Below are 14,099 nucleotides of genomic sequence, written 5' to 3'. Positions count from 1 at the left end.
GTCAAATTTTTGCTGATCCATTTTTATGCGCTGTGCTGTTGTTTTGTTTTTTTTTTCTTTCATTTATTAAAGACATTTTTGTCAAGTGGGCCAATTTAGTTTTGGAAAACCTACTATATCATGCACCTGCCCCCCGGGCCCCGATGACACATAGGAAGGCGGGGCCGAATCCCAAACACCGCCGAGGGACGCGAGTGACAGTGGGAGGACGTCACTGTCATCATCCCCTCTCTGGCAGCTGACATCCTTTCTGGCAGCTGAGATCCATTCTCCCACCATCACTCGCATCCTTTGGCAGTGTTTAGGATTCAGGCCCTACCTTCCCGCGGCTCTCGCGGCTGTCATCGGGGCCCGGTGGACGTGTGCAGGGCACCTGCATATAAGAAAGCAGTAAGAGCCCTAACACGTTAGTTGTAGCACAGCCACCTATTGACCTGCTGGATCTATCTCTGTTCATTGTTTCAGGACCTCAGCATATGCCAATTAAGCCCTTAATATAGATGTGTAATAACAGAAGCAGGATAGGGAAAGCCAAGGCATCACAACAGCATCAACAGCATTTTTCCTTGTTTAGATCCACTTCTAGCCAGAATGCTATGACATATATATATATATATATATATATATATATATATATATATATATAACAGAAAAGAATGTTAGTTGTAATGACATCTGTGAACTGTCAAAAATACATTTAAAAAAATGGTTCTCAAAGAAGTTTTGCTCTTTAGTTCTATCAGATCTCCTTGTGATTCATCCCTGGTTTGATTATACAGATCACCCATCCACCTTACTTATTTCACAGACAGTTTTGATACATAATGTTTCATGGTTGCTCTAAGCATGTCATCCCTGAGAAAATTTCAGTCCATTACTTCAGTTAGAAAATGCTACAGTATTGAGACAGATATTTCTGTAAAGTGCTTCAGTTTTGATTGCGTAACTTTAAATGGAATCAGATGATTTGGCTGCCACTAATGGTCGGTGTACAGACAGGCATTTCAGAGATATGGACAATTAATGTGCCATGTGGACATACATTACAATCAAAGCCTGTAATTACCACAGTTTGCCCACGGGTAGTTTGAGTTTCAAGACCACTGAATGTGTTCAGATGCTGACACACTGGGACATTTGCCTGTGCTGAGCTCTTTTATACTTTCAGTGAGCCACAGCATATAGTTGTGAGAAAAGGTTTGTGCACCCTGCATTTACAGACGGTAACAGTTTAATTTAGCAAACATCATTCACGACATTTGACACTGCCATATGTTGCTGGTCAAGGTAAAAAGTATATGAACCTCCAGGATAATGACCTGTTGAAAAGAGGGTAATTGATGTCAAGTATTCTGATCAGTACAGATGTGGATTTGACTCTGCCATGTTACAAAAAAACACAGTTTTGGTCACAACATAAGAGCTGCAAGTCATAGATAAAATAAAGTAACCATTTACTAATGCATGTGTAATATATTGCAAGGATTGCATCACAATGGTAAAATTAACTGCAGTGTGGTAAGTGAATGGTAACAGTTGGCCTACAGTTTGGTTAAAATGATTAATATTTGTTAGATAATGTGAATGCCTTGAGTAAACAGAGCCACAGAAAGTCACTTGGATGATTTTAGATAAGTCCAGGAAAATTACAGCTATATATATATATATATATATATATATATATATATGTATATATCATTCACTGCTCTTGTTTGGAGCACATGAGATGCTGCTGCCACTGATCTGCTATAAAATCCGCTATTACGGTGACATAAGACCCTGTGGTAATGGTTGTCCATGCAGCACATTACAGCTATTCTACTCATTTTCTTTAGTGATTTTATAACTTTGGTTTTGGTCTCATTGTAGAAAGTTGAGGGTCAAGTTGCTGTGTCAATAAAATATCTCCGAGATAGGACGTGTGTAACATAGCGCAAAAGCCCTGGTTCACAATGACCGAGAACTGCCATGCAGACACATAGCAATAAAGTCTCGCCTGGCTAGCTAGTAGCGAATGAAACAGCAGACAGAGATTTAAGACAAACATTTGGAGATGAATGAACTTATTCACATTTGTAAGAACATTATATTGGTTTTCTGGTAGGTTAAATCTGCAACGAGAGGCTGTCAAACACTAAAAAGTTGCGAAGATGAAGTCTCTTCTCTTTCGAATTCTCCTGTTCCACCTTAAATGGTGCCGCATTTACATTCGCCTCAGGCAGAATTTAAGGTGGAACGGGAAAATTCAAACACGAAGCTGGAGAATGAGACTTGAGCCGTGTAAAACAGTCAAACGTTGAGTGACAATTTACAAGAAATTTACTTTTACTTTTAAGGAAACGTTTTCTGGTGGAAAGGGGAGGAAAGTGGCTATAGCTAAAGCTTAAAGCAGAGCAAAGTGAGTGCGTTTTTGCTTACATTTTTTTGCCTATACTAGGACATTATCACAAACTGAGAAATACTGGACATTAAATGTTGTGGCTCCCAAGGTGGTTTGATTTTTGTTGAAAGGACAGAATGTCTCTTCTTAACATATGTGTTGTGACTTCCGACCTATCCCGGCTTTTAATGCAGAGGGAGCCGGTCGGATTTCTCGCTCATTCACTTGTGCTTTTGTAATGTGCCGCCACAGACTGTCCTTACACACTTTCAAGTTCTGCCCTTTGTGTTCCATCAACATTACGTTGTAAATGAAATATTCAGAAAATCGATTTTTTACATTTATGAATCGATTCACAATCGTTCACGTCCGCATCACGATGCATCTAAGAATCATTTTTCCCCCTAATATACACTATATTGCCAAAAGCATTCGGTCATCTGCCTTCACACACATATGAACTTGAGTGACATCCCATTCATAATCCATAGGGTTTAATATGATGTGGGCCCACCCTTTGCAGCTATAACAGCTTCAACTCTTCTGGGAAGGCTTTCCACAAGGGTTAGGAGTGTGTTTATGGGAATTTCTGACCATTCTTCCAGAAGCACATTTGTGAGGTCAGACACTGATGTTGGACGAGAAGGCCTGGCTCACAGTCTCCGCTCTAATTCATCCCAAAGGTTCTATCAGGTTGAGGTCAGGACTCTGTGCAGGCCAGTCAAGTTCTTCCACACCAAACTCACTCATCCATGTCTTTATGGACCTTGCTTTGTGCACTGGTGCGCAGTTATGTTGGAACAGGAAGGGGCCGTCCCCAAACTGTTCCCACAAAGAGCATGAAATTGTCCAAAATCTCTTGGCCTGCTGAAGCATTGAGTTCCTTTCACTGGAACCAGGGGCCAAGCCAAACTCCTGAAAAACAACCCCACACCATGATCCCCCCTCCACCAAACTTTACACTTGGCACAATGCAGTCAGACAAGTGCCGTTCTCCTGGCAACCGCTGAACCCAGACTTGTAAATCAGATTGCCAGATAGAGAAGTGTGATTCATCACTCCAGAGAACACGTCTTCACTGCTCTACAGTCCAGTGGTGGCACTTTACACCACTGCATTCTATGCTTTGTATTGCATACACATATTGCACACATACACAAACACACACACACACACACACACACACACATACATCTATATATATATATATATATAGAGAGAGAGAGAGAGAGAGAGACAGATGTATATACCTATGTTGGAAAACATTCTGTGCTTTTTATGGAAGTAAATAGAGAATTAATTTTTAACCAAGGAATTTTGGAACTTTTCTGTCTGTGTGTTCATCATGAAATTTTGACACAAATGAAGTGAAATTAAGTTAAAAAAAATAATAGACAAAAATGAAGATGCAAGGTTTTATCCTGACAGATCCTTGTATTTTACTACTATATTGTTTTCTTCTAAGGTTACATGAGTTCAGCCAGAATGCACCATCAACCCTGAACAGCTCCCAAGATAATGGCTCAAAAGCCTCTTATACCTCAGTGAGCCCCCCGTGGCCACTGTGGCTAATCACAGACCTGCACATCATAGAAAAAAACAAAAGGGAAAACATGGAAAATGTCCACAGAAAGAAACTTTGACCAGGGCATGTAACAATGCTGCAGTAAAAACTGCCAAATGATATATTATACAGGTGCAGCATGGCCTGGTGAAAAGAGCTGAAGCTTGTAAAACAGGGGAAAATAAATTTGAGAAAGGATTTTTGAAGTTTAGGCCTCCATCATTTGGCCTCCATAAAGCACCTGCCTTATGAAGATTAGTGTAAGAACAAGCTGTACAATCCTTAAACAGAAGACTAAGAACAAAAGGGTAACAGCTAAGGATCTGATAAGGATTATGTGTTCTTTGAAACTCTTTGGTTGATGTTATTGCCAGTGAAGGACGTTCTGTTTTACTAAATACAAGGCTTTACATAATGTTTCCAATCTGTTTTCACACCATGTCTTCAGTAAAGACTGCAAAACGCTGTTTGCTTGAAATGACTAAGTTCATTGTTATGGCTTAAATGAAGATCAGATTGTATGTTAGAAGCAGTTTGTGCAAAAAATGTTTATAGTTTCAGAGAGTTTGCACTTTTTTGCCATTAGACTCTCTCTCTCTCACGCTCACTCACTCACTCTCTCTATCTATCTCTCCCCTTGTTTCTCTTTCAGGCTTTCCTCCTTCTCTGTCTCTTTTCCTGCTCTCCCTTTCTCTCTCCCTTTCAACCTCTCTCATTCTGTCTGCTTTCTTTTTCTCCTTCTCTGTCTCTCTACGTTCTCTATCTCTTTCTTTCCTCTCTCTGTCTCTCTCTTTTTCTTTCTCACTTTTTTCTTATCTCCTCTTTCGCCCTCTTTCCTCTCTCAGTTCAGTTCAGGGATTAGCCAGCAAACAACAACAACAACAACAACGATAGTAATAGTGGTAGTATCACTCTTCCCACCCCCCCCCCCCCCACCCCCATTCTCTCTCTCTCTCTCTCTCTCTCTCTCTCTCTCTCTCTCTCTCTCTCTCTCTCTCTCTCTCTCTCTCTCCTTTCTTTCTGTCTGTTTCAATCTTTCCTCCCTTTCTCTCTTCCTCTGTCTCTTTGCCTGCTCTCTCTCTCTCTCTCTCTCTCTCTCTCTCTCTCTCTCCCTCCATGTGCTGTAAGGTTATTCCTCCCCCCTCGTCATTCTGAATGGTTGTATCAGAGTGAACCTCCTTCCCTAACAGGCAGGTTGAGCCTGGGCTCCATTAGTCCAATCACGTGTAGGTTTAGCTCTTTGGCTCCGTGGCTGACACTGGGACTGGGGCCAAAGATAGCCCACGCCTTCCTCTTTGAACAGCAGCAATGTTTGGCATCCCTCTTAATCCGTTTAATGTCACCAATAAAGGATGTTTTATTAAGGTGACATTGGGCTTGGTGTTTAATTATGACCGAGAGGCGTTGTAAAACCTCTCTGCTGCTGGTTTGTCTGGCTCAATCAGAGTGAGTCTATAGATGCCTGTCTTTCACTGAGAGATAAGGCCTTAACCTGGTTACCTGGGTACTAGGTATTTGAATCATTGTCTGTGTGTTCTTGTTATTTAAAGGAATATTTTTGCAAAAAGTCAAATTGCTGTGACTTTGTTGGTCAGTCAAGAAAAGCTCCACCATTGTGTGTTTATGTATGTATGGATGTATGGATGGATGGATGGATGGATGGATGGATGGATAGATAGATAGATAGATAGATAGATAGATAGATAGATAGATAGATAGATAGATAGATAGATAGATAGATAGATAGATAGATAGATAGATAGATAGATACATTAGATGTTGGAACATTACTGTGATGATTGCATTCAGCCGCAAGAGCATTAGTGAGATCAGGTACTGATGTTGGATGATCAGTTCTGGATCACAAACGTCACTCTAGCTTATGAGCCTAATCATTTTCAAATATGTTTGATAATTACATTTATTAACATTCTATTTCTGTGTAATATTTCCATGTACATCTTAAAATACATTTAAAATAAAATATATTTGGTTAATATGGCAATAAAATACATGTCCATATATAGTTTTTCCCATATGGGTATCCCCAGGCAAACACATGATCATTACCGCTAATGCAGCTCACTCACTGCTATGGGTTGTAAACGTCCTCCAGAGGGACACAGAGATGGAGAGAGGCAGAGAGAGGAAAGAAGAGAGAGAGATGCATGAAAATAGGGGCTGAATAAGAGAGAGAACGAGACAGACGAACTCCCCAAGAAGGCATATGCTTCGTAACACCCACCACATTCATGCAACAGTGTGTTTACGCGAGAATTTCCACTGCTCTGTGCTCTACCAGCTGTCTGGCCGCCCTACAGCTTCTGCTCCTTCATAATCCTCAATTGGCATAATGTGTTTATGCATGTGTGTGTGTCCCCTAGGGTTGACAAGTGTCCAGTTTTGGACCGGACAGTCCAGTTTTGAGCTCTGTTGTTGGGTGCGCTCTCCGGCTGTGTCTCAAACTGCGTATACCATACTAAATAGCACAGCAAATCAGTTCACTACCAATGTGGCCATTGGAATTCTGAACATATTATTTCCTATAGCATGCAGATTAAGACACAGACAATGTGTAGGCCCATAAATAGTTATTTCTAAACTACAGCTACTTTCAAAAAGCTATTAAAAATGTATGTATGAATGTTCTATTAGTGTTACACAATGCCAGAATAAACTTGAAATTGTCTGGAAAATGTATTTAAACCTGCATTTAAACCTACATTCTTAAAAAAGGTATTGACATGTCACTGGGGTGGTATCCCTCATATGACTGAGGTGGTACTCTCAAGAGGAGGCCTTCATCTTCAGTACCTTTAGTTTGGCAACACAACTGTTCCCTTTTTCATTGCAGTTATATTTACACTGTACACCCTGTTGGACTATTTATTTATTTATTTATTTATTTATTTATTTATGTTGTTAATTATGTATTATATTATAAAGTGAAGTTTTATCTCACAAAGGTATAAATGTGTACATTGGCCCAAAGTGAATGCAGTATACTTTTAAAGGTACACAATTGGACCTTAAGACCAGCACTGGTTGTGCCTTGATGTACAAAAATGTATCTGTACATTATCTTTTTTTTCGGGCAGTGCATAATATTCAATATAGAAAATATGAACAACAATCGAAAAACAAATGAAATAGACCACAGAAAAAATTATGTATAAAAAAAAAACAGGCCAGAAATGACAGAATGGGAGGGGAGGGTGTAATAAGACATATTGGATCCCCTGCAAGAAAAGCCCCCGACTGTCCAGTGTAGCGAAATTAGTTGACTCTGTATGCATACAACTAATTTAACTAAGTTTAGCTAAATTAAAATTTAAATGCCCAACAGGTTCTGGATATTTACTGAGTAATTGTGGGGTCCAATTTCCAAAGTGGTGTAAACTGATGGTCTTACTAAATTGATAAAGAACATAATAAAATATGTCATCATTATTTGGAGTAACAAAGAGGTAACTAGAAACATACACTACATTTCACTGTACCATGAACAGCAGGAACTTAAATCACAAACATGTCCAAGTACAGGGTAGTTTATGTGGCGCACAAAATAAAATTATAATAAATAAAAAAAAAATGAATGCTACGCTATGTGTAAACAGTACTCAATAAAATCACAGTAAGAATTATTGCCACACTTGCCCGGAGCAGTGGGCAGCCCAATCCGCAGTGCCCGGGGAACAGTTGGGGGTTAGGTGCCTTGCTCAAGGACACCTCAGTCGTGTGCTGTCGGCTGTAGGAATCGAACCAGCGACCTTCCGGTCATGGTCACGAGGCTGATTCCCTAACTTCCAGCCCCTGACTGCCCCAAATAATTTTCCACTCAGTTGGTGATGTGGAAGCAGGTTGCTAAATGGATGCAGTTGTTTCCATGGTAGTTCTGTGGGGGTTGCTAAGTGGTTGCAGTGGTGTTCCAGGTGATGAGTATGGTGTTGCTACATGGTTGCTGTGGTATCCCAGGTGGTTGCTAGGTAGTTGCTATTATATAGCATGAACGCTAGGATGTAACTACTGCACATGTGCAATGATGATGGGAGGGGTGAACAAACATTTGCCTACTTATAAAAATCATCATCACCTTTTAACAATTATTGTGTCATTTCTAAGCAGTAAAAGTAAAAGTACATCATTTTGGATCATATTGAACACTGTTGGTTGAGTGTTGATATCTGGAAAACTGCGGGATGAGTTCATCCCAAAGCAGCATTCCATCAGACAAATAACAATAAGAAAAAGAGTAATGTATCCTCAGATAACAAATGTGCTATTCAGTGTCGAGTCACTAATAATAAGACACTACACTGAGTGAGAAGGCATTGAGCTGCCAGTTTTTGTGCCCTTTTTATCTGGTACACGTACTCATCTCTAACTAAAGTGCCCAGTAGGTTGCTAGGCTGGATTTTAGACGTAACTATTGTAACATGCAATATGCATTTATGTGCTGGCAACACTTTTCAGTGTCATCTTTTAATACTGACAGTTCTACATGTGAGAAGTTCATCGTGCGAGAATCCCACGTCTATTTTTGACATCATTGACCATTTTTGTTACACCGGTTTTGCCACAACTGCAGTCTGGCAACACTAGTGTAGCCCCTCTGGGCCCTAAGACTTAGACTTAGACAGACTTTATTGCTAATTTACTGCTAATTGTTACATGTAATAGCATATACTCTTTGAACCAGAGGCTGAATGTGGTGAGAAGTTTGTTTGTGTGTTCGCACAGGTTGTTTGAACATCTGTCCTGCAGTCTGGGCAGGATTGGGACGCACCCATTTTGTGAATTCGGGAACAGAGGCCAGACTATTTTTCAGCTGGCTGAGTTTTCCAACAGTCCCTGCCCTGCTCTACACACACACACACACACACACACACACAGACGCGCCCGCATGCACAAACCGCACCCCCCTCAGCAGTGAACAGATGGTTCAGTGGACGGAGAGCTCAGATGTCACTAAACAAATCGCCTCACTTTCATTAGTGAAAGTGTCTCAGACAAAAATTCATCCACAAACACAAGCCTGTTCTCTCCAACCAATTACTCTAACAGAGCGGTACATTATACGTGAATTAGTGCAGCGACTGCTCAACACTGGACAGTCACCCGGGGCTGCATTATAGTGTGACCTTGCAAATAAATAGTTTACTAACCCATTCTTTGATAACTGTAGGTTGCACTGATTGCCTGCAGTGCCAAAAGCATGATAATTTTATACACTGCAATTTGTCATAGCAGAGAAACTGTGCAGTGCAGCTTTCAATCCACACTGATCTGCTTTAGCTTTCAGTCCATATGATATTTTAAGTAGAAGATATGTTATAATGATGAAAACTTAATCTTGTTTTGCATGTTTTTCATTTTTGCTTTGCTTGTGTCATTTGCTGATATCAAAACAAATGGGGAAAAAGTGCAGAGTCAGGTCTATCTATATGGCATGTGCACTACTGTTCCAAATTTTGGACTCACTTGTCATGTTAATACATTTAGTTTTTTATGTGCTTTAATACATAATAATATATTTGACAATGTAAATTTAAATTTACAAGAAAAGGCATTTTATTCATAATTTCACATGTTCTGGGAACCCTAACAAAAAGAAGTTGAGGTTTATAGTAGATTTGTGATGTTATCTTCCTCAGCATTTTTTAAAAGCTTTTTAAAAATATAAAATATAAAAACATATCAGACTTTGTATTCTCAAAGTTACAGAGCGTTGTTAGGAAATCATCTACAGTTCTGAAAAAAAGTTGTACAGAATTAAGAATACTTAGAATAATAATAGAATAAAAAAATAATAATATTTAGAATACTTTAATACATGCATCTGCAACCAACTTGGCTTTAAACTATCCATCCATCCATCCATCCATCCATCCATCCATCCATCCATCCATCCATCCATCCATTTTCTAAGCCGCTTCTCCCTCAGGGTCGCGGGCGGGGGGTGCTGGAGCCTGTCCCAGCGGTCATTGGGCAGAAGGCAAGATACAGGGGAAGGCTTTAAACTAAAATTTGAAAATGTAAAATTTTGATGTCAACTTTTTCACTGGTGATTCTGATCATCTGAGTGGTTGTTTAAATAGAACAAAAGTTCTATAATCCATAATCCGTTATGTAACTAACTAGGAAATCAGTGGTGTAATTACATTAGTACACTGACTGGCTGCTTCACTTAAGTACATCTCCTTGTTTCTACACTTGTTGTCCTTTTCACATTCTTAGCCACTTCTCACCCTGTTCTTCAGTGGACAGGATCCCCACAGAGCAAGTATTATTTAGGTGGTCGATCATTCTCAGCTCTGTAATGACACTGATGTGGTGGCGGTGTTTTACTGTGCGCTGTGCTGGTACGAGTGGATCAGACATAGCAGTGCTGCTGGAGTTTAAAAGAAAGTTTTTAAACAACAGCACCCACACTGCAAATATGTTAACTCAAATAGCCATAGGCAAAATTTTGGCCCCCTGACTTAAATGATGTGTTTTGTTTTGTGAAAATAAGTTATATCCTCCACAGTAACACACATCTGCACAGGGGTACATCTCAGTACCTTTAGTCAGGGACTGTAACTGTACCATAATCTCCTGAAATTATATTTTCACACACCCCGTCACGTCTCCAGGCTTTTATTTTATTGTTCTGTTTTAAAACATTAGTCTATAAAAACATACAAATGTTTACTTTTCCACTAGGAAAAACTTTAAGGTGCACAGTTCGACCTTAAAACCACTGTTGCAACTTTGAGGAGACATTTCCATTGTTTGTTCCTTGATGAACGAACCATGTACCTGCATGGTACCTTTATTTCTAACAGTGTAGGGAAAACAAATACAATGCCATATTTAAGTCTGTTTGTCATAGATGATGTGTCCAATTATTTCCACTTGGGAAATCAATAAAACATGTAATTTGACCAACATTTGCATATGAATGTAATTAGTCATGAAGAGTGTTGTTTGGGCAAACACTCATTGGGACTTCACCAACAGGTCACCGTGACTGTGTGCTGCTTTACAGAGAACTGATGCACTGTGTGTTGTGTGTTGCAGGACTTTGCAGACGCTGTGTTTCACTTGGTGCGAGAGAAGTACAGCGAGCTGATTGGCTGCTCCTCTCTGGCTCACACATGCCAAAAAGGCCTGGCAGGAATCGTAATGACGAGAGGTATGGATCAACTTCTCCAGATTCATTTCTCCAGAGTTATTTCGCCCAATAACACAGAGACAGCAGGACTAGATCCCACCCTCTGACATACTGTATCGTGAACCTTTAGAGGAATATTTAAGGCCAGTCAATAAATAAATAAATAAATAAATCAGCCCCGACAAGTTTGGTATCCAAGGTTAACTTGTGTGGTCAGTTGCAACGGATTTAATGCTCATGTGCACTAAACAGCGGTGTACTAACTGCATTCCTAAAATATTAAATGCTTGCCTCGAACCACCTTGGCTGTGTTTACACGTGAAGATCTTTGCCAATCCGATTGAACGCGTTCCAGTTACAGGTTAAGACTGAGGTGTTTATATGCTCACTCTACTTAACAATCTGATGAAAATCTCCGTTTACATGCTCACTTCATCTGATCTTCATCTGATCCAGAATTACACACATGCATAGAGTACCACTTAGAGTAGACGTTACCATGACAACGAGCATCACAGGAGTCTAGTCAAAGTGAGAATTTTAATTACTTTAAAATGATGACAGACTCAGGAAAGCGTCACATGTCCTTATTAAAGAAGGGCGAGATCAAGACGTCGTGTCCGGGAAACACGTGAGCTGGACGTCTGTCCCACCACCGTCTTTTAAAGATCAGAGCATAAACTCCTGGTCTACTCTGCAGACCAGTTTCTGGTCCTGCCATGTTGAGCATTGTAGACTTTCGCTGTGATGCAAACACACAGGCGCAGAACGTACTTAAACCTTCCAATTGGGAATGTAATCGGATTCAGGCATTTACATGGTTATTATTCTTCTGTTTAATGGATTATTTAAAGGATTGATCACCTCATTCAAATGGATAGTAATTGTATTCTGAATGGCCTGAATAACATTAGTTGACTAGTCTATTCCCATTGAGAGGTACACATGGACGTATGCTATTCTGAAGCATTAGTTGGATTATTAATGGATTATCCGGCTGCATGTAAACGTGGCTATTGAGCTGTTAAGTGATCTCATACAAACTTGTTTATGTGGTTTCTCACACAATGACGTACTGCTAACTAAAATAATGTGTAGGCAAGTTTGAGGCAAGTGTGTCCGATTTAGAAGTGCAGTTTGCACAATGTTAATTGGTGGTATATGTTTATATTACTTGTGTTAATTCAATTTGCCAAAGTCTTACAAAAAGACTAAGAATGTACTGGAAATTTAAAAACATTGGACAAAGAGCAGGGCATTGCAGAACTCACACTAACCTGCACACTGACCCTGTCTTACTTAATATATTGTCTGGTTTAACCTTGTCAAACTAAGGGTCCTTTCTGAGAATGTGGCAATGGCCACTTAGGTTTGTTGGAATCTGCTACCAACAGAGTTAGCCACAGTGTAGAATTAGAGCTTTCTGAGTTGCTGTGTTTTCCATCACTGTATAAAAGATACAGAAGGCTTCCTTTTTTTGTGAAATACAGTTTTTTTTTCTGAATAGCTGCACAAACTCATTCAGAGTGCAGTTCAGATCAGAAAGAGTTTATTATTGATTTGTATAATGAGAGCAACAATAAAACACAACAGATGTGTGACTTCTAGTCTTATTCGTGTACATTATTGAGCTTCTACAAAGTAATTAAGATTAACAGAGAAGACCACATTAAACAGCAAAAATAAGGACATTTTTTGTGTTGACCTTAAAGGATTAGCTCTTTAAAATCTGTCCCCAGAGTAGTGGACAAACAGGCATGTCCATGATGGTCATAGTGAAATGGTTCAGCATGTGGACCAGCATCTTGCTCTGTGCTGCTGTGTTTTCTGTCACTGTATAAAAGAAGCTCCAAGCTGCCTTTGCGATCAGAGCGCAATTCACATCACTATGAAAATTATTATTATTGATTCGATTGATTGATTATTTAATTGATTGATTGAAATTGAAAGTACTTAGACACAGAGCATGCATTTGAACACATCATCAGTGTAACTGATTATGTCTTGCACACCAAATGAGGTTTTTGGATGGTGAAAATACGACAGTTTTTAATTCATCACTGTTGGATTTTTGTCAATTTTCACAAGCAACATTAACTCACTCGAACGATCACTGTTGTCTGTGTAGGCCTGTCATGGCAACAATCATGATGGGTCAGCTGTGTCCCAGCAGCTGTGCCCTTTTGATAAAAGTCAGAAAGATTAGTTTTCTTCATGTGAGGAACCGCATGCTTCAAAATCAGGCCAAACAGAGTAACAGGCATCAGAGCGATTTGTGAAGGTATTGAAAAAGTTTCAGATCTTGAACGAGGCGGTAAAACACCACTTTGACTTTTCCAAAATGGTAAGCAACCTCTATGTCCAGGTTGTAAGGAGCAGAGGATGCATGTTTTGTCACTTGAAGGCATTCTGCCTGTTTCTGCTGAACAACACAGTGAACTTCCAAAAGAAAATCATGCTGCGTCAGGTGTGCATAGTATTTTTATGTTGTTTATTGTTGTCACTTTCACAGTGTAACAGGACGAACATGGTAGTCATTGATACAAAAAATGACAAATTTCCAACTTTGTTAGATGATGTTTTTTAAATATCAAAGAAAATAAGAGAACATTGCTTAACAGTCACATAATTAATGGAGAAGGCAGAAACAGACACTTCTTTCATCTGCTTATTAAAGGGTTAAAAAGCTTTGGTAAGGAGAATTCCACTTTTTTGAGACGTAGATAGAATCTTTCAGAGTGGTTTCATGTGAAATGGTTTAATTTAAAGTTTTTAAACACAGAACCGTCTTAAAAGTACTGTAGGTAGCATGTTCATTCATCAGTCACTGGTTTTCACTGGAAATGATGACTGATTCTCATATATTTCTTATTGTTACTCTGTTAGGCCTCTAACAATAGGCTTTGGTTATAAATACTTCTACTACTTCTATAAATACTTAGGTTAGGATTAGGGCCAGGGTTAGGATTAGGTTTTGGGTTGAGATTAAGGTTAGGGTT

The 14,099-nt window shown here is 39.5% G+C and overlaps 1 protein-coding gene across 1 annotated transcript in view; it reads left to right on the top strand.

Moving 5' to 3' along the window:
* Nucleotides 1-14,099, top strand: part of adarb2 (adenosine deaminase RNA specific B2 (inactive)) — a 272,282-nt gene that overhangs the window by 211,004 nt on the left and 47,179 nt on the right. Inside the window, exon 4 of the mRNA XM_017704998.2 lies at nt 11,007-11,121. Coding sequence (XP_017560487.1) covers nt 11,007-11,121 — 115 coding nt within the window. The remainder of the gene's footprint in view (nt 1-11,006; nt 11,122-14,099) is intronic.

The sequence above is a fragment of the Pygocentrus nattereri genome, chromosome 3 (assembly GCF_015220715.1).
Source record: "Pygocentrus nattereri isolate fPygNat1 chromosome 3, fPygNat1.pri, whole genome shotgun sequence".
Classification (NCBI taxonomy): domain Eukaryota; kingdom Metazoa; phylum Chordata; class Actinopteri; order Characiformes; family Serrasalmidae; genus Pygocentrus; species Pygocentrus nattereri.
The sequence above is the reverse complement of the archived record's forward strand: the minus strand, read 5'-3'. Positions and strand labels throughout refer to the sequence as shown.